The 27,396-nt window shown below is 52.8% G+C and overlaps 1 protein-coding gene across 12 annotated transcripts in view; it reads left to right on the top strand.

Annotated features, from left to right (window-relative positions):
- The window catches only part of SHROOM3 (shroom family member 3), a 128,595-nt gene that overhangs the window by 69,601 nt on the left and 31,598 nt on the right, over nucleotides 1–27,396 (top strand). For 2 of the 12 annotated variants that reach the window (XM_065062865.1, XM_065062863.1), the window contains exon 1: nucleotides 437–634. The exons of 7 other annotated variants lie outside the window; for them this stretch is intronic. In XM_065062865.1, the coding sequence (XP_064918937.1) occupies nucleotides 576–634 (59 nt within the window). In that variant the 5' untranslated portion in view covers nucleotides 437–575. Of the gene's footprint in view, nucleotides 1–436; nucleotides 635–4,183; nucleotides 5,270–12,928; nucleotides 13,387–27,396 lie in introns of those variants that run through there. 3 more of the 12 variants (XM_065062858.1, XM_065062856.1, XM_065062862.1) reach the window with 2 other exon arrangements.

The following is a 27,396-nucleotide window of genomic DNA, read 5'->3' as shown; positions in this document are numbered from 1 at the left end:
TGTCGTTTCCCACAGAGCCGTTGACTCCACTGTGAAACTGAAATAGAGGCTTTTAAAAATTCATTATTTATAATAACATTTTCAGAAAGCATCAAGATGGGGCTGGAATAAATCTTCCCTCCTTGGTGCAAGTCTGCGAGGCGGCGCTGATCTGTTTGAGCTTCTGAGGGCTCAGGGTCACTAAATCTGATGGGTCTGCCGTCAGCTTCCAGGGGCTGGCAGCGCTCTCCCGAGGGGTGACGAGCACGTGGCTTCTCACCCGTGCACCCTTCCTGCTTCTCCTTCCCTGCTTTAGTTACCCTGCTCGCTTGACTCCTGTCCCGTCGCTCGGTGCCTACAGCCATGGCAATTACTGCGGCGAGCGTCCAACGAGCTGCGGCTGTCTGACTGCGGCGAGCACAGCTCTGTCATTACTAGCGCCTGCCTGTTAAAAGGGCGAGCGAGCTGGATGCTTCTCCCTCCTGCCCCTCACCTGCCTTCTCCTGCGCTCCCTCGCCTTCCCCGCGCACCGGCAGCGCCGATGGTGCAGGGACGTCCCCCTGCTCGCCGCGAGCAGCCCCCCGGCACTGCTCACCATGCAGCCCAACCTGCACGCCTTTAGGAAGATCCTGGCCTTCTGGACCGCATCGCCACGGTGCGTACCCAGCTCCAACTCACTGCTGCTTGTTCTGTCCGTCTTGTTTCGTGTGGGATTGGACACTCAGACACATGCTGAGCTGGGACGCTGGCTTTGCTGTCGCCTCTCATTCTCTTTCATGCCATTTTCTCCTCCTTTTAAGCATGCAGCTGGATAGGTCAACACAGCGGAAGCTGTTAGGACAATACCGCCAGCTGCGCGTGGGAAATAGCGTGTTTCTGACCAACAGTTCCAGCCTCCCCCAGGCCCACCAGCAGCAGCCAGGGTGCTGCTTCCCTGCCTGCACGTGTCTCATGCTCAGTCCCTGCAAAGACTCTACGCGCTCTCTTATCACAATGATGTATGTTTCTGTGCTTGGATGTATTGTTATAGATGATGGCAAGTTTCGTCACAGGTGGGCTCTGTTGTTCTATAGTCTTGAACTGCTGTATGATTCCTGAAGTCGTCAGCGTTCAAGTGATTCCTTTTCTTGGGCTTCAAGTGTTTGGGAATAAATGGCTTGGCTTTTCAGAAATACTTAATTATCTAGGACAATCCCAAGGAAATCATCATGTGTTGCAGCTTAGACATACTTAAATCTAGGCACTTTTATTTAGATGTCAAAGATTTTAGGTGTTGTACCCAGCCCTAGATTAACTCGCTACTAACATGTTCAAATGTTTCTTGTTTTTTACTTTAAGTGCTAAGGGTGAATTCCTCTCCTTGGCCTCTTCCCATGTCAACAGATTGCAATTTCTTGTAGTGATGGGTGCTAACGAGAGTTTAATTGCATGAGAGCACAGGGCGCCATGGCTGTTGTACCACCTGGACAGCACTGGTGGGAAGAAAGGCTCCAAGCCAGGCTTTGCCAAGTCACGCTGACCTCCTTAGGAGCAGAAATAAACCCTTGCGTCTACACGTTGCAAGTGACATTTGGCTTTCACCGAATTCTCCATCCCTCGGTCTGGAGAAACAGCTGAGCAAATTCTGATCTCCAGAATTCCAGCAGTAGTGTGTAACAAGATTTGTAGATGACATTGTATTCATCAGCACAGGGAAGGTTTTTTAGATGCGTTGACTTGCAGATGGTGACTTATTCATACAAGGGAAGCAAAGCTTTATCCAACTATAAAAGGGAATGTGAGGACTTAAATTGTAGTCTGGAGGTTTTGAAAGTTAAAAAATATAGGTTTATTTAAGTGTACCTTCGCACGTCTGGTAAGTGTAGTAAGGCAGTAATTGGTAAGGTGACTCACAGAGGACTAATAAGAGGGCAGAGAAGACAGAGTCATCGTTGTGTGAACAGCGCCGTGTCCTCCGAGCGTGCAGACCCTGCCAGGGGCTGCTTGCTGTTCGCTGCAAACACACAGCCCGCAGGACTGCTCTTCGCAGCAGAGAGTTAAGCGAGCTCGGCCATTCTGAGGCAGAGCACGGTGTACCTAAGGGATCCCACAGGATAACAAACAAATCTGTTTCATCGGCTCCTTGAAGATGTCTCAGCCCGGGTTCATTGCGGAGAGCAGACCCAGTGGTGTGTTCTGTTCGGAGCACTCGCTCAGCGGTGTGTCCAGTCTCTTTTAGGAACATACTTGGCCTACACACCCCGCGATGATAATTTGCAGATCCGGATCTACCTTTACTGCCCGAGAGGTTTTCAGCTCTGTGGCTCCGAGTGGCTGCGCTGGGCTCCTGTGGCTAAATTATTCACACTTGAGCTTCGCTTTTTGGTTGTATTGGTTTACATAGCGCTTACTTGTGAAACAGCATGTGAAAGAGATCAAATCATTCTTCTTACCAAGACTTTGAAGGATCCCAAGTATATTTTGGCATCCAGACCTATTAAATTTGCGCGAGCCTCAGGTGCTTCTCTTTCCCTGTTGATTACATAATATTCTTCCTTTCAGGGAACAATCCAGTTGCCCTGAGCCCTTGTCACAGAGTTAAGGTCCATGTACACAGGGAGCAACCGAGACCACAGTGCCCACATTTTGACGGATTCAGATCTGGATCAGGAGCTTCCCGCTCCCGATGTCCTTCCAAACTTCTGTCTCTGTCGTGGGTGGGTGCTCGGGGGCTGGATCCTGCGAAAGCTGCCGAGCTGCACATTACTAAGAGATAAGGTCCCTGCTCCTTACTTGCTCTTACGTTAGACTGCACACCTCGCAGGGAGTTTGCTGGAGAGGGCAGAAGAGAGGGCAGCAGCCAATCATGCTTATGAACTAGAATGACTCTTAAGCAGAGCAAACCAAGAGGGCACGTTACGCGAGGAACATGACACGGTGCATATAAAATATATGAAATTGAGCCTACAGAGGTTATGACGCAGTTGAGAAGACGCTATATTAGATAATTAAACAAGCGGCTGTGAGTTAAACCAGTGGGAGACCAGGTGCTGTGTTTGATGGGCTGTTTGCAGACCTGTATCTTTCCTCGCCTTTAAGATATTGCAAGGGCAGATATGTAAGGATGGGGTGGATTTTCTGTGCTCTGGTGGCTCTGCCTTTCTCTAACAGTTTCCCCGAGCTTTGCAGTAATTCAGTGTAAATTACCCCTCATTAAAACAAGAATCACCTAAAATCCACCTCTCATTAAACATTAGACTACCATTCTAAAGGAATGCACGCAAAAACTCCGTTTCTTTCTTAAACCTTTATAAAGCCATTAAAGTAGAAGTGACCACTGACCTAGAAAGACAGCGGCTGCATCTCTGGTAATCACTAGAATAGCCTCTTGGTGACCCAGTTTCTGCCAGCAGTGAGCATCGTGCTGCACGAGCACAGGTCCTTCCCAATAAACTCATCGACAGATGCTGCTTGCTGCTCGGCCTTTGGAGAGGTTGCAAATAGAGTGGCAAAGCGGGAGGAACTGTCATGTTTTCAACTGGGTGGGAGAATCAGGCTTTAGATAAGTGTCAAAGCAAGAATCCTTCAGTTAGGAGTGAGGGAGTGTGTCAAGTGTCTGAACAGCGGCTTCAGATTTGAATGTCAAGTCCCAGTGTACGGGCACAGCCCAGCTTACACAGGACTCGTTAAAGCTGGGAACGCCCGAGTTGCTGGATGCTTTGGGAAACGTGACCTTGTATGCGTTGGTTAACCCCCGAGCTGCTGTGCAGTTTGCTCTTCCAGCCGTGCAGATGCTACAAGGATGTATGTTGGCTTTTGAGACCCAAAATCCAAATACAAAAGGGACCAGATTTTAAGCCTTTGGGGCAATCTCATCTCTCGGTGTTTGCCGCAGGCCCCGCTGCGGTTTGCAGAGCGGTGTGGTGCGCTGCGGCGCGGAGCGGAGCAGGAGCGCACAGCCTGCTGCCGTGCAAACCCCTGCCGTGCGGCAACTGCATCTGGCGCAGCCGTGGTAATAGCCTTCCTCTTCTACACACAGCCGGTAGCCTGAGCGTGCCTCTAGGTAACAGCACGATACGTGAGACATGCACTTGGGAAGCCCCTGGAGAAGCTGTCCAACCTGACCAGGCTAGACAGCACTAAGTGTAAGCCCTAGGGAACTCTCTCTTATAAGCTTATTTTGTTTAAATTATGGTATTTTGCTTTCCCATTTTGGTTTCTGTAGAGCAACAGTGACATCCATTGGCCTGTTAGGCTAACCAAAAGCACTGTACACCCAGCGTGTTTACCCAAGGTGGAGGGCTGTACCGGAGCTTTCTCATTTAAATAGCAGCTGCTTGCTCTCCAAAACAATAGCCCCACTCGTCCTGCAGCAGCCTGTTGGCATCCTCATTTTGGACACTGGCTCTTCATCCCTCCTTGGGTGCTTCAAACATCCTCGTTAAGATGCCGGTGAAAGCTGGGATTCCCTTTTCACCAGGGATACATGGAGGCTGAGCCGCAGGTCCTGGAGGCGGCTCGGCAGCTCGGGGCTGGTGCAGTGACCTTTCTGCATGTGCCTCGCACATGGCAGATTATAAAACGCCAATTCTTTGGGTAATTTTCAGCACTGCAGCACCAACCCAGGCAGGAAAAACTTAAAGCCATTTTGCTTCGGCTTACTTGTTGGTGATAATGTGTTAGATTTCGATTCCAGAAATAAAAATCTGTTTTATTTTAATAGCTGCATCGTTTCTTAGAGACAGGAGAGTTTAGAGGAACCACAAAAGAGAGAGTTGGGAGGGACTGGGACATGCGGTGGAGGAACTGACAGCAGGAGGGCTGAAAAAGCAACGGGAACGTCAGACTTGAAGGCTGAAACAGAGGATTCGGTGACAAAAACAAAGCAAAACAAATTATTCGTCTGGGAGGGAGATCTGGAGGATTCTGATTTCATTCAAAAAACCCTGAGCACAGTTCAGTTCCTTTTTAAGCTCGTAAGTAAATCTGCATTGGTTTCCTGCAGACATTTCACTGAACACGACCAGTGTTGCAGATTTTTGAGCAGCTGTGGTTACGGTCCCACTCGGGGTGAACAGCCCGTGTGTGCCGGGGCTCTGTTTGCGATGCACGTTGGGGTCAGGAGCCCGGGGGCCGTCCCTGGGCCCGCAGCACAGCGCGGCCGTTGCCAGTCGGCCTGCAGTGAGGGGCAGCCTCTCCCTCGCGACTGGGACAGCAGGACCTTCACCCCGCGAGGCCGGCACGGGGCAGAGGAAAGGAGCTGTGCCGGTTCCTGCGGTCCAGGGCAGAGCTCTGAACTGGAAAGGAAATGGTGAGTGCTGTGGGTCCTGGTTTGGAGCAATCACGACTGAGGGGAGCCCCAGGTCTTCAGCATAAGGTGTTACATCCATCTCAGCAGCTTTGGATCTGTGTCCAGGGCACCTGAGCAGAGGGACCTTCCCCTTATTTAGGTGCTCATTTCCACCGGGAGAGCCCAGGAAGCGTTTCCAGGTGCTGCTCAGTGTACTGGAGGATTTCAGGCTGCGCAGAGCGAGCAGGAGGGAAACCCCGCAGCAGCTTTGCCTCCCGTCCCTCCAAACTGCAACGTGCTGGAAATACTTCTGTCCAGCTCATGTGGCTTAAGCCCTTAGAGCATCTTTCCCTCACCTGCATGTCTCTTGCATTGCCCCTTTGTACGGTCCCACAGCTTGTGAAGCTTTCTCCTGGGTGTTTTAGATACTGCCGTGCTGTGCAGCTCAGCGCAGGCAGCCTGTTCCCTTTCGATACCCAGCCTTCCCCTGCCTGACTGTGGAGATTCACCGCTCCTTTCCTCTCTTTCCCAGCTCCTCCGAAGTGCTTCCGTGCCTCTCGGTGGATGCGCGCCTGCAGCCAGGGCCAGCGCACTGCTGCTAGGCTGTCATGGGCGAGAGGAGAACGCGTCATTTGTTTCTTTCAGCTCTCTGGCCCATCTCTGGCTGATTTCTCTCTCACAGCTGCTTTGCAGGCCAGCTGCATCCCGTGTTTGGGTGTGCAGGGCTGATCCTCCCCCGCCATTGCCAAGTGCTGGAATGTCCCTGGGTGCTGAGTTCCTTTCCTCGCTCCTGCAGTATGCGATTTCACAGGGAGTGGCTGCCTGGCTGCTCACATTTCTTTGCTTATGCTTTGTATACATTTTCCATGATCAGGGACCCAGCGTTTGCCGATAACAGCGGATAACATTGTTGTGCTAACAGACATTTGCATGAGAGATATGAAAACGGCCCCATTCATACCCTTGTGTGACGGTGCTGGGTCAGTACAGCAGCTTTGAAATTTGAGGTGGGTGGTTGCTGGATCACATACGGCAACCAGCATGGCCGGAGCTCTCCGATGGCTGCAGGTGCAGGACTTGCCTGTGCTGGAGGCCAAGGCCAGCGTTCCTGCCTCTGCTGCAGAGCTCCAGCATCCCCGGCAAGCTGCGGACTGCCCACGGGTCTCACATCTGCGCATTTCAAAGGGTGGAAGGGAAAATACCGTACCTGTGCTCCGGAGAAGGCTTAGCCCCGTGCCTACCCAGAAAGTAGGGATGATTTAGAATAAAATCATAATAATTAAAAAATCCAAATGCCTTTTGGTAATGAATAAGCAAAAAGGTGGTCTTCTTCTGGAGAAAATATTGACGTGTCGTTGAAAACCAGAATACCCCAGAAGTGCAGTGGCATGTGCGGCAGCACACGCTGCAGAGGCTGCACCAGCCAGTTCGTGTAGCGGTGAGAGCGGCGTTCCTCCAGCCGTCGCGGTGCGGACAGCCGGGTTCTCGTGCCGCAGGGCCCTGAGCCCGCAGTGAGCGGACGGCTCTGCCCGCGCTGGGGAACGAGGGCTGGCGCTCTCCTGTCCCATAGCGACCGTGTTCTGTCCGCGTGTCCCTCATTAATAACATCCTGTGCTGACCGCTGCCGTCACCAGTGCTGCCCACTCAGGTACCTGGTTTTGCTGGTGCTGCTAGACTGAATTGTCCAAATGTGGCACATTTGGGGCAGCAAGGAGGCTTTAATTTAGGCAACTCTCTCTCACACACGGTTCTGCTAGGAGCTTTCACGGCTCTGCTGGAGCCAAGGGGAAGGGGACATTCTCTCTTTTGGTGATCTGCCAGTGCTCCTGTGCTTTCACATGCTCGAGCTGTGTGCATGTTTTCAGCAAATAATGCTTTATTACTGCCCTGGTCAAAGGAGGAAGGCAGAGTTAAAAAATAAAAGAGAGAAGATCTTGTGAACCTGCTGTTCTCAGATCTCTCCGATAAGGACAGTTCTGAGTGCGTGAGAAGTTTCCTACTCTGAGATTTATTTACTTCTGAAAGAAAAGCCACCTTCATCTCATTATTTTATTTTCAATACAGGTTTTAATTTGGTGAGAAAATATCTTCCCCATAAAGAACCTATTCTGCCTCATTAACTCCTGTAAAAAGCATCCCCCCCAAGCTTGAAATGTTAAAAGAAGCATAAATTAAGGCTAAGTTTGTTGTTTGCCGCTTTAATCAACAAACAACCTCAAAAGGGACCCACAAAAGGTTCAGTAAACTAAATTTATTGGTGAGCAGAACAGGCCCTCAGCTGCAGCGCCTGGGCTCGCAGGGACCCGTTTTGTTCCGGGCTCTTTCTCTCCCGGGCAGGTTCTGTGGTCCCATGGATCTCTGTCAGACCTTTGTGATGCGGCTGAACCAAACTGACTTGGGACGGACTCTGTTAATTATGTCTTCAAAGCCTCCTCCATTCATTTTCTTCGCTGTACAAATGTCCTTTTAAATTCCTCCTTTCCCTAAATCTGCTTGTCAGTAGCTCAGAAGGAGAGAGGAGCTTTTTCTCAGCAAGAGCAATCTGCCGTTCTGCCTGCCTTCCTCCGGCCTCTCCAGGTGCTGCCCATCTCCTTTCTGCCCTTTCCTTCTCCTCGGTGTGTTTAAGAAGCCTCCCTCTGTTTCTTCTTTATGCTCTCATCATTCTCATTTACATCTTCGGGGTATCTCCACTCACAGAGTGATGCTCGCAGTGGATCCAGGGAAAAGCCCAGGGACATAATCTAGAAAGTTCCAATGCAGGGGACAGGACAGATGGATAAAAACATTGCGAATTAACTTTCCTAAGCCAGCACATGTGAAAATGTGATTTAGTTCTGAATTCCCCTTGACATAACAATGAATGTCCTTACAAACCTCTTGCATTCAGATTCATTTCAATCTTAAATGGATTTTTCACTGGCCTTATTCGGGAGAAGCTGCCACGAGAACATTTCATACTGGATTTTGTTCATTGCTGCAGGGTTTCGACTTCCTTGCTGCTTTTTTTCTCTTTCCCAGCGATGTTAAGTTCAGTGTGAGATACGCAGTGCAAGAGAGATCCAAGAAAAATCACTTCACTGGAAAAAATTGCCTTGACCCATTAGAGAGTGGTTTCTGACATTTATCTGAACACCTCCTCACCTCCCAGGAGTTAATTTGAAGTGGAGATGAGCCAAAAGGGGGAGTTTCTCTAAACTCCACTGAGCTTTATGGGCTTGGATTGGAAGGGTCCTGGCTCTGAACAGCCTGCGGTTCAGGTTTACGAAATCCCAAGGCGGCGGGGCACGTTTTGCAGAACCTGACCCTCCCGGGAGTTCTGCTCTCGTCCGATCGCTGGCCCCGGCCCCGGCCCCCCTTGCTCTCGCTCGTCATGGTCTGTGGGTAGGTCGGCACTGCAGGCAGCTCCTCAAAGGAAACCATCCTTCTTCGGTGCAGCCCATGTCTTATTTCAGAAACTCATTTCCTCTGTCCATCCCACGCCTTCCCTTCCTCCGCCCGCAAACGTGACACGGGTCTCGCGTTTCACACCAGCTGCCTCGGCAAGTGCACAAGCCCGTCCGCGTTTGCTGGAGCCTGGCACCTGCGCTGCCCAGAGAGCCACTGACATAAATTGCAGGCGCAAGACAGTTTCCCTTTGGGGCGTTTGACGTTGTCCTTTCATCCTTCAAAGCAGATCTCCCTCCGTGTCTGCGAGGCAGCCGCAGCCCAGCTCCGTGTCCCGCAGCTCGCCTTGCGAGGAGCAGGAGGCGGGAGGCAGGGGAGCGGGGACGGGGGCGCGGGGCCCGGGCTCCCTGCCCGTCCAGTGCCAAATACAGCCTCTAAAAATGCGCTGGGCATCCCCCTGCTCTGTCACTCCTGGGCGTTCTGCTTCTGCCAGGTAGCCTAGGCCTTTCTGTCATTGGCTGTTGATCCTCTGGTGCGTCTCTCTTAATATTTATTTCCCTTTGGACTTTTTGCTGTTGATTCGGAGGTTTGGAGAGTTTTTTGTGGTGACTAGAAAAAGCAAGACAGTAAAAACCCAAGACGAATGTCTGGGTGCTTTGTTTCCCCAGAGCACAGTTACTCCTGTCATCTCTGGTGAAATGCGTGAGGAGGGGGCGGTACGTGGAGTTATTCGTGGCATCGAACTGAAAAATGTGCTTGAGTGCTTTGCAGGTGTGGGGCAGTTGTACCCACTCACCACGTCCATGCATTGATCCTGCTAATGCACAGCGGCCTCAGCTTGAGGAGGCTCGCTGTGTTTATTCTTCCCTCTCCATCACCAAGTCCATCGGTGACATGAACCAAAGGAGTTAATAGCTTGAAAGCCCCCGTGACCCTCCCAAGTGCCCCTAGTCTCTGTCTGACAAGGTGTGCAGCTCTCGTTGTGTGGTCTGCTGACCAGAATGCTGCATTTTGTGTCCTCAAATCACCATGGCTATAGGTCGGCTCTCCCCTTACCATCCAGAGCCCTCCTTGTGATGGCTCCTGCAGCTGGTTCCCAACAATTATTTGCACGAATGGTGCAGACACAGCCCTGAGGCGTCTTCATCTCCTCCCAAAGGCAAACACAGCAAAGGAACGTCAGGGCGGCGTGTACACAGGTTGTTTTTAGGCTGTCCCCACGCTGCAGATGCAGCTGATAGGCCCAGGGCCGAGGCAGCAGAGCGTACACGGGCTGGTGGCTGCGAGGTGGAAGCTGAAATGGAATCGCCTGCCTGCTTCCGATCTGAGTCCAGCGTTGCCAGTGTCACAAATGTTGCTTGCTTATATATATTATTTCCTTTGTTTGTATGGAAGGGCTTTTTTGTCCAGAAGGAGCGCGGGAGGCCGCGGCACTCAGGCCGGTCCCAGCTGGACACAGCCACGGGGGCAGTCCGGTGGGCCGGGCCGTGCCGGGGGGCTGCGTGAGCACGCACAGGACAGCACAGCACACCATCCAGGGCTGTTCCAGTGCTGAAAAATCACTTTGCTGTCGACGGAGGATGAGGAGAGAACTGTGCAAAGGCAAAAGTGCGGTTTTCCAAGCTGGCACTTAGTGTGGGAGCAGGTATCAGCCGTCAAGACACGAACGTGTTACCATCACTCCCAGTTAATTCCCGCTTGGACTAGCTGCTTGTCATCTGCCTCAGGGTGAGACCCTGTGCTATCCTAAGTACGTAATACTTAAATAAACACTCCAAGGTTCTGGGGAGCCTCAGGTTCCTGCTACAGGTGATAATTTTGTTGTTGTTGTTATCACATGAGCTTTTATGGTTACATCCCAAAAAAGGACTTTGTTTCATTGCCTGGCAACTTCAGGGAAACTGTTTACCACTCGGTATCGCTCAGAGTTTCTGTCCAAGATGCAAAGTACACTTAGAGTGTTTAAAACCCCAACAAAACCATCTGGAATCATTTAATGAGGCAAATTATTGCAGGTCTGTCTGGCTGCTAATGGACAGGCCCCGAACAGGTGACATGTGCTGTATATGCTGGTGTGGGGAAACACAGCGTTGCACGTAGCTTTGCAGTCAGAGAGACCGATCACTCAGGGGAGGTGATGGCAGCAGTCGCGCCTGTGCCTGTGCCTGCGCCTGTGCCTGCGCCTGTGCCTGCGCCTGTGCCTGTGCCTGTGCCTGCGCCTGTGCCTGTGCCTGCGCCTATGCCTGCGCCTGCGCCTGTGCCTGTGCCTGCGCCTGTGCCTGTGCCTGTGCCTGTGCCTGCGCCTATGCCTGCGCCTGCGCCTGTGCCTGTGCCTGCGCCTGTGCCTGTGCCTGCGCCTGTGCCTGTGCCTGCGCCTGTGCCTGTGCCTGTGCCTGCGCCTGCGCCTGCGCCTGCGCCTGCGCCTGTGCCTGTGCCTGCGCCTGTGCCTGCGCCTGTGCCTGTGCCTGTGCCTGCGCCTATGCCTGTGCCTGCTCCTGCGCCTGCGCCTGTGCCTGCGCCTGTGCCTGCGCCTGCGCCTGCGCCTGTGCCTGCGCCTGCGCCTGTGCCTGCGCCTGCGCCTGCTCCTGTACCTGCGCCTGTGCCTGCTCCTGCGCCTGTGCCTGCGCCTGTGCCTGCGCCTGTGCCTGCGCCTGCGCCTGCGCCTGCGCCTGCGCCTGCGCCTGTGCCTGCTCCTGCGCCTGCGCCTGTGCCTGCGCCTGCGCCTGCGCCTGCGCCTGCGCCTGTGCCTGTGCCTGCTCCTGCGCCTGTGCCTGCGCCTGTGCCTGCGCCTGTGCCTGCGCCTGTGCCTGCGCCTGCGCCTGTGCCTGCTCCTGCGCCTGCGCCTGTGCCTGCGCCTGCGCCTGTGCCTGTGCCTGTGCCTGGCGGTGTTGCGGGCAGGAGCTCTGCTGGCAGCAGTCGCCCTGCTCCTGCATGAGGCGCTTGGCTTTTAACTGGGCAACAGGGTGCCTGGTTCACATCGGAAAGGGACTCTGCCTGGGAAGCAAACGAGAGGGCAGCTGTCACCCAGATCATCTTTCCTCACTGTTATTACCAAGCTGTTCAGTCCTGTTTCCCTGAAGGCCAAAACATCTCCTTTCATGTTGTACGATAGCAATTTAGGGCTGTTTTGATGGCACATGCCCGTAGCACGTGCAGGGGAGGGCTACAAGGGTGTCCCTGGGTGCAATCCTGGCTTTCACAGCCACGCTAACCGTGTCGTCGCAGACCGGGGCTGAGCTGAGGCGTGTGACGGCATGCCAGATTTTACAGAGACAAGTAGTTTGCACTAGGAAGCACGAGTGGAAAAAATCCTGGAAATGATACTCACAGTGCTGTGAGAAGTCCTGCTTCATGATGGGCTTCTCAATTAAGACTCGTAGCTAACGCTTACCGCCTTTATAACGTCGCCTCAGGTGTTCATCCGCATCTCACATTCTGGTTTGTCACTGGCTCTTTGATTCATGCTTCTTGTTAAACATGAAGCGTTTTAGGCTTGGTGATTGTGGAAGATAGAGAGGAAGAGGTGTCAGCATGAAAAGCAGCACTGGCTGAGCATCATTTAACCTGATATGGATGTGCCTGTGCAAAAGGCCATTAAGCCGCTCTTACATTTATTTGGAAGTAGAATATTTTAGTTCAAATAACACTGACAGGAACCATTTTAAGCTAAGACAGAATAAGTTACTTATGAACTGAAATAAAACTATTGACGTAACCTTTTATGATATCTTAACAGTGTGTGAATGAACGGCTGCAGTGAAGCCAGAGCCTCTTGTGAAGAGCACACCAGGGAGTGGGATCCTTTCCACTCAAATTAGGGGCACATCCCTCTTCCTCCCTCTGTAAAATATTAATTCTCCCTCTAGAAAATAGGGATACTTTTGGATGGCCCTTAGACATTGCTGGGTAAAAGATCCGTTATGGGCCAGATACATTGTGAAGAGCATTTTTCCCAGCATCTCCTCCTCTCACCTCTTTGGGATCAAAAGGTATTTTCTTTCCTTTAGTGCATATGCATCACATTACCCATGGACTTGCCGTGTCACCGATCTCTGCCTGTCATCTTCCTTCATGAACAACAATTCAGCTTTTCATCTCTTAGAGCTGATTAAGTGTTGTGTATGAAACAAGCCTGGTAGGTGACAGTAGCTGTCCAAGCCACCCTGGGTGAACGTGGCTTGCTGTGGCTGGTGGGTTTGGCTCTCGAGGGCCGTGGGTTGCAATAGTGCAGGGTCAGCGTGCCGTCTGAAGCACCCGCCATGCAGCCCTGATGCCTCTGATCCACGGTGAGGTGGGACAGGGATGGCAGGGATGGAGACAGCCCGGTTCTCCGAGGTCTGTGCACCACAGCTGGATGGGGCTCGGGCTGAGTTCTGCTGGTGGCACAGCCCCAGCGCAGCTGTGCGAGGAGGGAGAGCTCGGTACCCAGCCAACTTTTGCAGTGGGGTGCTGCTGGTTTTCTGCCATCGTGGCCATAAAAGCACAAGGCAGTGTGAGTCGGTGCGGTTGAAGGTTCGCACCGCGCTGGGTGCCGAGGGGAGGGGGGGAGCGCCGGGGTGTCCGTCCCTGCACCGCCAGCTTGCGGGGCTGCGGCTCCGCGCTGCCCCTCCCGCCGGGCACGGCCGCTCGTCCCGGGGCTCCGGGGGCGGTGCCGGGGGCGGGCTGCCCCCGCGGCACCTGCCGGGCGCCGGCGCCCTCGCCCGGGGCTGTGAGCGCCGAGCCGCTGCCGGGAGCTGGAGGCGCCGCCGGTCCCGGTGAGTGCGGGGACCGCGCTGCGGGGCCGCGCGGAGCGGCGGGGGCTGCGCGGCGGCCGGGGGGCGTGGGAGCGGCCCCGGGGACGTGCGGCGGCCGCAGTTCGCGGGGGCCGGGGCGCTGGGGCGGCGGGGCGGGCGGAGAGCGGGCTGCACATCGGCCGGCGGCAGGGGCTGCGGGGAGGGCTCGGGGTGGCGGCAGCCGGGGGTGCCCGAGGCAGGGGGTGCCCGGGGCAGGGACCCTCCCGCGGCAGGGCCCGGGGGCCGGCAGGGCAGAGCAGGGCTAACAAAGAGCGGCGGGCCCGGAGCCCGGCGGGCGCCGGCGGAACCTCCCGGGGCTGGGGAGCCTTGGGGGCGGCCGCCCCCTCCCGTTTCAGGTGCGACCTCCTCTTTTGGTGTTTTTGGAGCCTCTGGATGCAGGAGGGGAGCGGTCAGGGGGAGAAGTGTTGTCGGATCAGCCCTGGCCGTGCTTCTCTGTGCACATGTGAGAAGCTCATTACCCGGAGGCGTTCTCCAGGTGTGATTTTAAACCCATCTTTTGTTCTGATTGCTTGGATATCTCCAGGACAACATCGTTCAGCTGTCCTGTCTGCCCGCAGAGCGGCTAGGGGAGGGCTGGGTGTTCCGGAGGTCTCTTTCCATCACTTTCTCCAGAAGGAATTGCCGGGCATCTCAACAGCAGGAGGTCCCTTGTTTGCGCGCCTGCCTGGCTGCTGCGTGTTGCGGTGAGCAGTGTGGTGCTCTTGGAGGCAGTTCTGCTGGGAGCACCTTGCAATGAGACACCGGGACAGAAGCTGGGAAATTTTATTGCCTGGTTTGAATGGCCCAGGGAGTCCTTCAAATGGCTAAGGACAGAATTATATTCAAATGTAAGATGGTCAGCCAGCATCTTTCTTTGTGAATTTGGGAGGAATGTGACCCACAGACCTCATTTGCCCGTTTACCTTTACTCTGATTTTCTCCTCTGCTGCTTCTGCTCGGAAGGTCCAGAGGTTCATTTTTCTCATTCCCTGCTCTAATGCCATTTTAAGACTGATCCCCGCGTGTTCTTCTGCCTACGCCCAGCCTTAAATTTCCTCTCCGTTCAGTGCTCCCTGCCCATGCGGTCACACCAGCAGCACCGCTTGAAGCTCCAAACCTTGGTAGTGTTTTGCCCTCTGTTGCCCAGCAAGGGGTGAATCTCAGCAGCCTGGTATATTTTCTTAGCAGTGGAGCCTGACTCGGGTCCTGCTGGGTGGTTATTGAATTTTCATTGATTGTAGTAGGAACAATGTTAAGGAAAAATCAATACCCTAAACCTGCTTTGGCTAGAAGAGGTGAAGCCCAAGCTAGCTGAGACTGGGGAGAGAAGAGGGTGCTCCTGCAGGTCCATAACATGGGGATTTAGAGGACCGAGAGCTTTCTGGCTTGTATTGAATGATGCTTGGTACCTGTCGTTCTTAAATTGAAGAGGAAAGTTCAGTTTGACTGAAATAATTGACTGTAATTTTTATGGGAAGGTTCCGGCTGTCATTTAATAATTACAGAGGCTTTTCTTGCAGAGATTATCAGGTGAGAGGTTTAGGTATAAGACGTTGCTGAGAAGCCAATGACTGAATACCCGGAGAGCTCCGGCCTCCTTGGTGTAGCCCAGCAGAGGGCTGTGCCCGTGGCAGGGGTCGTCCTGCCTCGGGGGACACCCAGCGGGGATCCTGCAGCAGCCAGAAGCCTCGGCACATGTCCCTGTGTTCAGCAGATGGCAGAGCAACAGAGCTCAGGTTTCTGATGAGAATCAGAGCACTGTGATGTCAGCCCTTCTCCCGCTGCATGGGGGCCTGGGTCTGGGCGGCAGCGGGAGAAGAGCCATGCTGCTCGTGGTGGGGTGCAGCCAGTGGAGGACTGAGGGAACAGCACTGACAGGAGAACGTCCTTCCTGCGGTTGTTTAGTTAGGGTGGACCCCACTTGACTGGTAAACCCTCGGGGTGAGCAGTCATCCTTCACTGCCGTGTTTGCAGAGCATCTGGCACAGTGGAGCCTGGTCCATCCCTGCGCTTCCTCATCTTAGTGGCGGTATAAGGAACTAAACGAGCAGGATATGACATCAAATGGGGTATTTTATAATGCCACTCTTCCCTGGGCTTGCGTGATGTCAACCAGAGTTGCTAGCTTGGCTAACATTTGTTTAGGTGAGGAGTTCTCCTGGCCAGCACTGGGTGTTTGGTAACCGTGGCTCAGCGTCTGGCTTTGGACATCCAGGGCCATAGCACCTCTGCTTCTGGAATGGCGCTAGGGGTGTAGGCGAAGGGCTGAACCGCTGTTTTGAGGGCCCTGATTCAACAGCGAACACTCCGTTTTAAACCTGGGGTGGGCCGACCTGACCCTTAGCGCAGGTTTCAGCAGAGCTCGTGCGGTGAGCTCTGGTGAGCTCTCGGTTCCCTGGGCTGGCTGCTTTGGTGGGTGTGGGAGTGGAGAACAGCTTATGCTCAGCAGGATCAGGCCCGCTGTAGCCACACTCTGTATAATATCAGTGTAAAAACCTGTTATTGACATGGAAATGGAATGAAGCTGATTTTCGCTAACTGCAGACCTAGCCCTAAGTCGGTGACAGGTCAGACATTCGAAATGAAGTACTAATTGCCCGTTACAAATGCTTATTCATGGCTGTCCCCAAGTGGAGGCTTATTTGTGCTCTGGATTCCTGTAAGAGTGCGGTTGGGAGTCCTGATTCTCGCCACACAAAGACTACCTTTATATGAGCGGCCATACAAGCGAGCCGCACAGTGGGGATAAAGCCTCTTGCCCTGAATGAACAATCCCAGAGCTCAGCTGAACTCCTGTAAGCCAGGGGAGGGACAATGACAGTGTTTCCCTAATTCTTGCACCGGTTGTAGCCAGGCCCGTCTGCCAGCCTCCGGGGAGGCAGCGTCCCTCATTTCGGCAGCGGCAATCGAGCAGAGGGTGGTCACCCTTCTGTCACCGCTGCTGCCACCGCGATGTTCCCGCTGGTCATCTGTGCTGCGGAGGAGAAGGATGCAAACTGTCGATCCATCCTCACAAACGTGTCCTTTCTGTTGGCAAGTGCTGCGCTGAAAACAGCTGATTCTGTCCAAAGAACCCAACGTTGCCGGAGGACATGAGTGCGTAAAGCTTTGTGATACCCATGCAGATAGAAGAAACGCATGAGAAGAGACTGCGTATGTTTGCAAGCGGTGATTTAGTGGGATCGTTCCCAAGTTTTAAGTGGGGTGAGCAGCCTGGCTAACCATGATGTGACGCATGCTTGCCTGTATTCAGCTGAGAGACACTTCTCTAATCCTTCCCATTCTGGTTGTACCAGTGCTTGAATTAGTGGCACTGTCCTTTGGGCTTAAAGAAACGTGAAGAATTTCAGTCATCCGTTGTTCTTGATGGAAGAGGGTTGGGGGGTTTTTTTTGGACGTAGCTATAACTAATGTGTTGGCTCAGTTCTAGTGGAATGGAGGGTATCAAAAGGGTGAATTTGTGCCTTTGAAAGAGGAATCTGGTGAAAATGAAACCGGCTCACTGCACCCTGATTAGATTTCATCATGTCGTGACTTGAAAATGCCTTCAGCATCCCAGCAACGAGGGCAGAGGGTTGAGAAACATCCAAAAGTTAAAAGGACACGGTTCCTATGGATTATCAGCCTATCTGCTTTTTAAAAAATCTCATCTTTACTGTTCTTTCAGCAACTTAAAGCAGGCGTCGAAGAAAAGTATTCAGCCAGACAATAAAAATAGCAAGGCCAAGTGCTCTCCAGCAGTGACCTGATCCCGTCTCGTGTGGTACGGAGGGCATGGATTCCTTTGCAGTTACAAACCGGCTCCGGGCTGGAGACAGACTCCGTTTCAGACTAATTTAAGTGAAGTACGTGATGATAACTGATGGCCAGTGTACAGTGCGGTTATAATGGGGACAGGCCCCCCCGTGCAACGTGGCTGCACCCTAATCGTGCTGCGGCAGCTTCATTTTCCTGGAGAGATGGGAACAAGCCTGTGTGTGAAGCATCGCTCCAGAACCTGTGCTGCAGCCTGCAGCGCATCTGTCTTAATATCAAGTTAGCCCATCTAGGCAGGGAGAAGGAAACCATGTTGTTATGCAGTTCCCAAGTTCTTTTGAAGTGGATTTCACAACGTTTTGTATGCCAGTTTGTTCAGGGTATGTGTCGTTCCTGGCTATTTCTGGCAGATTATTAGATCTCATGTGCAGCAGACAAGGAATACGGTAGCAAGCAAGAGAAACAGGAAAATATAGGGGTAAAAGAAGACCTAGCAACAGCATACAAACAAAACCCCAAATCTTGTCTGTGTCGCAAGCAGGGGTCAAATATAAATCCAAGTATCTACACTGCAAGACCTGCCACCATCATTTCACCCAGCGGGAGCTGCTGTTTGAGACGTCGGACAGAGCGAGGTGGCTCTGTCCCCAGGCTCGGCACAGGTAGCTGCAGCCTGGCTGGGGCTGAGCTGGGCTGGCTCCCGTCCCGCTCTGTGCGCGGCTGCGCGCGCGGTGCCGTCGCGCGCCCGCGGGACCGCGCGTACCACCGCTGGGGGAGAAGTTCGGGTGCTTAACATGCTGCGGTCCAGACTGCGGGACGGTGCTGCTGTGCGTCAGGGAAGAGAGCAGTTAATCCAGCAAAGCCTCTCCAGACCAGACAGAGGTGTGTGTTGAGAGGTAGATGGAAAGGAAAAGATTTTCCGGGGCCCGGTGGCTTTGCTGTGAGGGATGGCAAACCTTCGGGCTGGAACCCGTGGGCTATCACTGTGCGAAGTATAAAAAGAGCTTAGTTTCTAAGTGGTTAATGAGTTTACTGCCTTGTTTCTGTCAAGGGTTTTGCAGGGCGATGCTGATTAATGTGTCATGCCCTTTCCCCAAGGCTATCCCCTTCCTCTTCCACCTCACCAGGCTCAGTCTGACACCATTTATTAGTCTACTTGTCTCTGATTTGTGAGGAATAACTATTGACGGTGATGGCTGCTTAATAGGATTTGGGTTCACTGTTCCCTCTGTGAAAGAGTTTGGCGCTTCTGACTCAACCGACAGTTTTTCTTTGGGAATGGCTCCATCAGGACTTGATTTGGAGGGGTTTTGGTGGGGTGTTTTTGGTTATGTCTCTGGGTTTGTTTGTTTTGTTGTTTAGCGAGGGTGGTCACAGCATGTCCGGTGCGTGAGGAGGCTGGGACTGGGGAGATGCATTGCTCCCTTTTCCCCTGCTGACAGGCAGAGCAGGGGTTTCCAGACTGACTGTTGATCATGATGTGTCCTTAGCAAAGATGTGGCTTCCTCTGAGAGGGTGCAGGTGTTGACACTGAGCAATATTAAGGGGAGACCCTGAGCTCATCCAGGTGAGTGTGTGGGCTTCCCCCAGCCTCTGTGGGAGCAAATCCGGGCTTCAGGCCTTGCTTTGAGCTCAAGGAGGCTCAGGGTCTGGGCTTGGGATGGTCAGACCCAAACGCAGTAAACGAGGTGGCAAGTGGAGTTTTCCTGTTGGCAGGGCACACGGAAGCGCTCCCACACGCAGCTGTGTACAGCGACCATACCTGCAGTGCCTTTTCAGCAGGAGGAAGGCAGAGGTCTGGTTATGCTGTGTAACAACAGAGCTAGTCCTAAATGACCTGAAATTTGTACATTCCCTGGTCCTGTGATTAGCAGAAAAATGTTCATGACTTTTTTACTGTTAGCAGTTGTTCACGTGTCAGTGGTGGTGGTATTAATCTTGTTCCTGATGTGTAAGACCTCCCCATGTAGAGACACAAGGTGAGTGTTCCCGCAGCTGTGCCTGCAGACAGGCAGCGTCCCGCGGGCCAAGCCCGGCCGCTGGCGGCCGCCCGGGGCTTGGGGGCTCCGGGGGTAGTTTCTCCTCCATCTCCATTCGGTGCTGATCCTCCTTTGAGTGGTTTGTGTGAGCAGCCGGGCGAGGGGCCCGAGGGTCCTGCTCTCAGACCGTGTGTCCTGTCACACCTGCACTCCTCGTCCCGTTCCAGACTCTTGCCAGATAGCTCTGGTCTCGGCAGACTGGCAGATGCTAAAAGTAATTTGAGTAGCAAACAGATATTTATAATTTTCTTTCATCTTAGCCCACGTTTCTGTCTCGCCATGTGCGCTCTTTGAAGGCCCAAGAATCATGGAAGGCTCGGAGGGCAGAGCCTGAGCCCGGGCACACTGTGGTAACTGGAACGGCTTCCCTTGCTCCGGCTTCGCTGCCTGCACTGACCTATAGCTGCATTTATGGCCCAAGTGATGCAGGGGGACCGTAACCACAGCAAACTCATTTTACTCTTGAAAAATAACACTGCAAGGAGGTGAGCACCAGACTGCAACTCTGCTGTATTCAGCAGGCTTTTGTTTGCTCTGTGCTTAAACCACGCTCAGTGCACTCTGTACGTACCTGAAAACTCAAGTCTTTTCTGCTATTGCCAGGTTATTTTTTGCCCTCCCTGCGCTAGGACATTGGTTTTCCACAGGACCTGCCCAGTTAACGTGGTGCAGAGGTGTGATGGAGCAGGGACAGCATTTCTTGCCTCGGGGATGGATGCACAGCTAACAGGCGTAGCTGGGTTCTCTTGTAACTGTGGTTTTCCCATTGCTTGTCTGTCGTACAGTCCCTGAGAGCTACAGGTCTTTGAACCCTATGCACAGCAATGCTGCAGGTGCTGCAGAGATTTTGTATTTGCAAAGCAGCTGGCTAAATCCTGATCTGCTTACTCGACCTCTCTCATTTCTCACTCCAGCAGGCTCCTGCTGAGGTGCTGAGGAAGTCACTGGATGCTGTGCTGAGCACGGGATTCAGGAATCTGTCCAGGCAGAGGTGGCTGGGTGGGGTGGAGAAGCAGCTTGTTAGAATTAGCTCCTATTGTGGGGATTGGGCATTGCTACGCTTGGGAAGGTGACTTAGGTCTGTAAAATGCACTCCACCTCTCGAGTTACTGCAATTAGCATCTGGCGTGCCAGGAGACACTGCGAAGTGGTCAGGGTAGAGAGACAGAGACAACTCGGCTGCAGACTTAAGTCGTTCTTGATGCTGAACGTCCACCATACCTGTGAGATATGTGAATATGAGGCTTTCTTCTTCTCACTCTGAATAGATGTCTGGATTGTCACTTGCTCAGTAGGAACTGTTGAGACCAGTTCTTCAAAAACCAGCTGAGCTACGGTTCCAGCACGTCAGTAGCGCCCGTCTTTTCCAAGGAGAGCGAGCTGCTCGGGTAAGGTTTCAGGGCAGGCTCCTTCAGGCGCGGTGTGCAAGCCAGGGACAGAGATCCAGCTGTGCCGGCGGAAGAGATTAATGCCCTCGCTCGCTCATCTGTGCCAGGGATCTCATCCATCTGCCACTGGAACAGTTCCTGTAAGCGCTCCCTTAATCTTTAGCTTTAAACCATTTAAATTGCTGGTCTGAACTGACCTAGTTTGTTTTGCCTTTAACGCGTTAGGAAGCACTCACGCAAAGCAGTGAAGCAGCAGGTCGAGTCTGGCCCAGGTGCTCTTTGCTGTCCAAAAAGGTTCCCGGTGGGGGTTGGTCTCACCTTTCGGGTGTCGGGTCTGCACCCCGTGGCCAGGTCGCAGGATCAAGTCCTGCGTGGCGTTCAGACCCCTCCCTGGGACATTCCTTTTGTATCTGGAAAATAGCGCTGCTCTGAAGGGTGAGTGTAAAAAGAGTCATTCTGGAAAAATATCTTCTGCATATGGATCTCTCTGTGAGCATAATTTCTTCAGCAGGGAGGGCTTGTGGTCTTTTGCCATGGAATCGCTTAAATTCTTTGATCCCAAGATGGAAAACAGTTCTTATTTTGTATGGGTATGGCTTTTGCTTCCTTTTTATGGCTGCCTTTCTTTGTAGGAGCTGCATTTCTTTTTCATTTACACCTGTCCTTCACAGCCAGCTTATGCTTTGTGTTGTGTCATGTATGAGAAGGTAAATGTTGCAATTCATACCCAGTGACTTTTGATCAGCATGATTCAGCATCGGGATACCCCAGAACCTGTACGTATAAGGTTATTGCGTGTGATTGTCATGGCCTCAGAGGGAGAGAAGCATTAATGGCCCTTCTGCTTGTCTGAGCTCTGCAGTACATCACCTTCATTTTGGGCACCTCTGACTAACAGATCTGAGCGCTCTGCACCTCAGACAGGATTGATCCCAGTCTGTGTGGCCAGGCCTGACAGGGTGTTGCTGACGGTCCTGAGCAGCCCGTGAAGTGGGGCGGTGCTCCGATCCCCCAGGCGAACCCCACAGCTTCCCAGTGGGCCGGTGGGACTTGGTGTAATCTGAGCTTTTCCTGGTGGTCAAGAGCAAGCCTGTAGATGTGTGAATCCTTGAGGAGAGTCGGGGTGCAGGCGGATTGCACTCCCCTTATTTGTGTGGTACCATCCAACAGACCAAGCACCTCAGCTCTCAGTTCTCACCTCCTGAGAAGGTGAGCTCTGTGCAGAGTTGGTGCACTGGGCATGGGGAATTATCACAGCAATTATTATTCCTACAATGAAAGGAGTGACCTTTTCTGATATATCAGTGTCCTCACCTGGACTGGCGGGCTCCAGTGCCTGGCCAGGTGGGCTCTCTGGCTGGCAGCACAGCACAACCACTGAGTATAATTGAGTATAACCGTAAACCTCTATTACAAAAAGCCAGGAATTGGGATGCAAACTAATTTCTCAGCCCTACAGGTTCTTCCTTCCGTCCAGGGCCAGGTCTCGTGGCAGGGCTGTGCAGGAAGGGACTGTGGTCTGGGGGTGCGTGCCCAGCCGCCCCTGCCCGCCCAGTTCGCACGCTGTGTGAGCGCCGTGCAAACACCGCGGTTCAGAAGGCGTCAGTTTAGGGTGTTTTTAAAAGTGCGGCAGCCTCTGAGGTTGAGGTCCGGGTGCAGTGGAATGCCTGTTGTCAGACCTAAAGACCAAAGTGAACAGTACATATTGTGGACCCAAATGCAGCTGGCATGAGCCAAAAATGTGCATGTGAGTGCCTTTCTAAGTACCCAGTAATCCTCCAGGGCAGAACGAGGATTAGGTCTCTCTCACACACAAAGAGGGAGTTCATTTTCTCAAAGATCCCTTGGCCAATACCAGATTAAGTGAGGAACCCAAATGAATGCAACTACTCCTTTCAGACCTCTGCTTGCAAACAGGTACAGCCCGAAGCAGCTTGTTGGTGTGGGTCTGTGCAAACACAGCGCGGCCCGATTGTGGGATTGAGATCAGGCCGAGTCAAACCCATCCAATCTCAGAAAATGGAAAGCCAGAAAAACACTGGGCAAGTGGGACTAGATGGTTATCGCACAGTCAAAACGTGCTCTCCTTTCTCTGGACTTTGTGGATCTGACACTGCTCACTGAAGTCATTCAGGTTGGAGTTGTGTAAGTGAAGAGCCCTCCTAGAAGGAAACCTGGGAGTCCCAATGAGTTCCAAGTGGCTTCCCGGCCTCCACATTTCTTTGCCCTGACATACGGCACGTAGGAGCCGTTACATTGGAAGTGGTGGAGGAAAGAGTCTTTCCAGGGGTTTTCACAGGTAGGAGCATGTTGAGTTTTAAGGTGTCCATAAAATAGTCTTGACTTCCTTATCTGCCTTGTTAGACTGTGGACTTGAACCTGGCTCTTCCACGTCTCAGGTGAGTGCCCTAAGTGTCAGGCTAGAGGCTTTACGCAGACACAGAGCCTTTTCCCAGCACAAGCTTCATTCCAAACCACAGGCCCTCCAAAGAAAAGTTTTAGTTCAGCTTAGGAGAATTTTTCTGATGGAAAAATGGTTTTGTCTGTGTATTTCCAGCTGGTCCTGGCTCTTTGTCTGGCTCAGGGGTACAGTGAGAACAGACTAACAAACCTGTGCAGGCGATGCTGGTGCCAACTAAGACCCCCATGTGCCCTGTCCAGGAGACAGCCTGGATCTTAGTGCTCTGACACCCAGGGCACTTCCACTTCGGCTAAAGGAGATTCTGTGAGCGTGACAGATAGGTGGATTACGGGCTATTTCTGGAGTGGCCAGAGGAGGTAACGAACAGGAGCCAGGTTAGCTCTCCTGTCTTTGCGGTTGAGGTGGAGCGGCGGATCTGCAGGGCACCCGCTGGAGAGCACAAGGTGGGTGCTGCGGTCCCTCCCCTCCCACAGCCCCGAGCCCTCTCCTTCACAGCGACGAGGAGGAGGAGGAGGAAGGCTTGCTGTTCGCCAGGACGTGAGGGGCTGGTGGAGGAGGCATTTTCATTCACAAGGAGACGTAATTCCAGCTCATCAGCTGGATTGCGGGATGGGGACAGGCAGAGGTGGAGCTGCCCAGCTGTCCTCGTGTCCCCTGGTGAGCTGGGCTGCCAGGATGTGACATTGTGTAACGGGTGCTGTGGGATGGAACGGCAGCCTTAGCCTCCGCTCCTCCTGGCAGGGCTGTGGGGCTGAGCTCTGCGCTGCTGCTCCTGGTTTCTGTGCCCGTGCTGTTGGCTGTTTCTGTGCTGGAGGGGGTTTGCCTCTTGCGTTCTGATTTAAGACAAAGAGAAAACCCATCAGGAAATGCCTATTGTAGAACTCGGAAGAGGAGTTCCTTGCTTAAATCTCAATTTCAGAAGCATCAGCATGTGAGCATTTACTTCTCATTCTCATAGCAGTTATAAACACGCCTGTCGATCCGGAATGATTTAAAAATCAGAGTTTAAGCTCCATCCTCTTGTCTAGGAAAAGCAGTGGGCTTAGAGGTAATGAGACATTAAAAATTACTCAACCTATTAACATTTGGGGGTTTGATCCTCAGGGACTAAAGTCTTTTATTACCATGCAGCAAACTTGACAGTTTAAAGTAAGTTATTGTGACTGCAAGAGGCGGAGCCATTAGGAAAAAGCTATTTTTAAAAGTTAAAAAAATGGTACTAACTTTTAACCTTTGGCCCAGGTGCTGCAGACAGACAGACGGACACAAGCAGAGCAGGGGATGGTGTGCAGACAGAAGCAGCGTTAGGCTGGGGTGCTGGAAACAAACGCTCTGAGCAGACAGAGCTTCACAAGCTTGGTTTTGTGAGGCTTACCTCTGCAAAATCTCTGCTCTTTGGGACTTGCAGCCAGGCAGCTGAGCCGACACTGCAGCGTTTCCTTGGTGGAGCAATGGTTTGTGCTGCTTCCATTGCTCAGGGAACTATGAAACTTGGCGTTTAATTCCTTGAGACTAATATCTCTGCAAAGCCTGGTTCAAACATAGTGGTTGGGGATCTGCTGGGCAGAGGAATGCACCCACACCTATTGATGAGGCTTGATTTAGGAAGCCAGTCCCTACTGGAATGTGGAGATTATAAATAAGGCTAAGGAAAACCAAAGAAGGTGAGAAAGAAGCGCCCAGAAGGTTAAGATAAATGATATGAAACCGTTTCAAGTATGCAGGTGACAGGAGGTCAGCACAGGAGGCAGATAAGGCAGCTGGCGAGCTCCGAGTCGTTTGTGGTCAGAAGCAAAGGATCTTCTTAAAACATCAGGCATTTCTTAAAAAAGACTTAAATCTGTAATACTGTGTCTTTGGTGTTGGTCGAGCAAGCACCAGGAGAAAAACCTAATGGCATATTTTTAGATAAGGGGAAAAGCTGAGCAGAGTGTCTTTGTACAGCGAGCCATTAACGTGTGTGGCATTACATACCAAGGGCACCGTGGAAGCAGCAGGTATAAGTACCCACTCGTAACTAAACACGAACTTTGCAGGAAAGGATTTTGGAGGCAGCTGCCAGCCCCAGGTGGGAGGTGGAGGAGTTGTAAATAGGCTGCACCAGGTGTCCTGCTCGCCAGCTTTGGGAACCGCACAATAACAGAAAGAACAACTGCAGGCCGCTCCTTGCCAAGGGTACATTTAGCTATGCATTTGTGATGCGCTTTGTGACATCCCCAAAGCAAATGCAGGCAAAGCTGCCTTAGGAGACCGTTTAGGAATGTCTCAGACAATCTCGTGGGCTGAGCGCTCAGGTCCCTGGAGCGGGCGCGAGGCAGGAGGCTGTGGGTGGAGGGGCAGTGCTGGGTTTGCGGGTCGTTTTGGGGCACGTCCCCCAGCGCAGCCTCAGGTGTTCACCCTCTGTGCTGCCCCATCCCGACGGCCGTGTGCTCCGCCGGGGGAGGACCCTGGTCTCTTGTGTTCCCCACTGAGCTTGATTAATGGTCTTATTTATAGGCTGGCTGATTAGTTTTCAATGTCTTATTGAGCCTGCTGTTCCACACAGAGCTCAGTAATTACAGTTTTTTAAGAGGCTCGAGAAATACTCCATTGCATTTCCTTCCTACCCCCCAACAACAAGCGCAGAGCCATGCAGACACTAATTAAGGTTTCTTTGTCTCTGTGAGGTAAAGCCCAAAGCTCTGTGGGCTGGCGAGCAGGGTTCGTCCCGCTGCTCCCCCCGGGGGGGCCAGGTCTGTGTGCATCCCTATGGGGACGCTTGGCAGTGACAGACTCGGAAAGCTCTGCTCACAGTCTGTGTTGTTTCCTGCTTTCTTCACGTGTTTTGAAACCTGTAGGCACTTTCTCCTTTTTGTTTCTCAGGCTGCTGATCACTGTTTCTAATGTATTTGGCACAGGGGCAACTCCCCCGTCCCAGGTATTGTTACTGACCCCTCCAGAGCTGAGCGGAGGGAAGACACGAGCAGCTTCGCTCGCAGCCGCAGCACAGCTGCGTGGGGCCGGGCAGAGCCAAAGTCAGGGAGGTTTATTGCTGATCCGAGGTGTCTCCTGTGATCATGGCGAAGATCTTCTGCCGGGCCAGCATCTGCTTTCAAACAGGTTGAAACAGCACGTGGAGAATCATCTCAAAGAAACAGCTTTGACTTTGTGTTTTGGTGTTGGGAGGAGGGTTGTGGCTGTTGGTGGCACCTTGGGACGTACAGTTCTGACGCGCACAAGTGTTACCCCAAATCAACGAGGCAGGTATGGCTTGTTCTCCCCTTTAAACTAAGGTCAGGTCACCCCAGCATCATGCTGTCTGTGAGGGATCCTCATCTAACTGTGTGTTCTCTTCACTGCCCCGTTAGCAAACCAGGGAGGTGCAAGGGACGGTGGTTCCCAGGGTGGGAAGGGAGGCCTGAGGAGGTCAGGACGTGCCCTGGTGCTGAGAGAAGCGCCTCTGCTGAGGTCCGTTCCCCCTCGTGGGATCATGCACCCACACTGTCACCGAGACACCTCGTTAGGCTCAGCACGGTACGCAGCAGCCTCACTGCAAGCCTGAGCTGAGCTTAAACACCTGTGGGGCTTGTTGTCACAGAATCTCTGGGGCAGTGCTATAGGGGCAGAACTGCAGTTCTTTGTGGCTGGGACCATCTCTCTTAAGCAGGGGACTTTGACCTCTAAACACTACAGCCATAAATATATTTTGCTTCCAAAATTGTAAACCTGTTTGTATGTATAAATTGTGTACGTACAGTCTTTTAAATCTTGCTCTCATCTGTAGCAGCTCTCCTGTCCTTTCTCTGTCTCACAGTGAGATCTCCCCAAAAAATGAGGAGTTTTTTGTGGTGGACTTGGTAAGGAAAGAGAATCGGAGCAGTTAATGGCATTGGCACTTGACAGAGCTGCAGGAAGGGAGGTTGTGCTGCTGGTGAATAGCGAGCTGGTACAGGAGCAGGTCCCTTTCTAGTTGGGTGAGCGGCTTGACATCATCTCAGAGGGGAGACAAAGAAGAGTGAGATTTGGTACACGGAAAGAAAAGGCAGCTAAGGCGGGATTTGGGGTAAAATTTGGATGGAGATAAGCAGGGTGAGCAAAAAGGCTGTTCCGGACCAGTCGCTTTCCCTAATCTAGGTGAAAGTGCTGCTGCGCTTCCCTGCTATATCTCATCCGCAATGTGAGGCTTAACATTCCTGCCTGGCACGTGGGGCTCGGGGCGGGGGCGCGGGGGAGGACCGAGCGGACACAAAGACGGCTGGCCTCTCAGCGCAATGGCATCCCAGCCATCCCAGCCATCCCGAGCCCCCCGTGCCGCCGTGTGCGCCCAGCCTGCAGCGCACTGAGCACACAGAGACCATCCATGGTGTGCACCCATCCTGCAGCGCACTGAGCACACAGAGACCATCCA

This window comes from Columba livia, chromosome 4, assembly GCF_036013475.1.
Source record: "Columba livia isolate bColLiv1 breed racing homer chromosome 4, bColLiv1.pat.W.v2, whole genome shotgun sequence".
Classification (NCBI taxonomy): domain Eukaryota; kingdom Metazoa; phylum Chordata; class Aves; order Columbiformes; family Columbidae; genus Columba; species Columba livia.
Note: the sequence above shows the minus strand (reverse complement) of the source record. Positions and strands in the feature narration are given on the sequence as shown.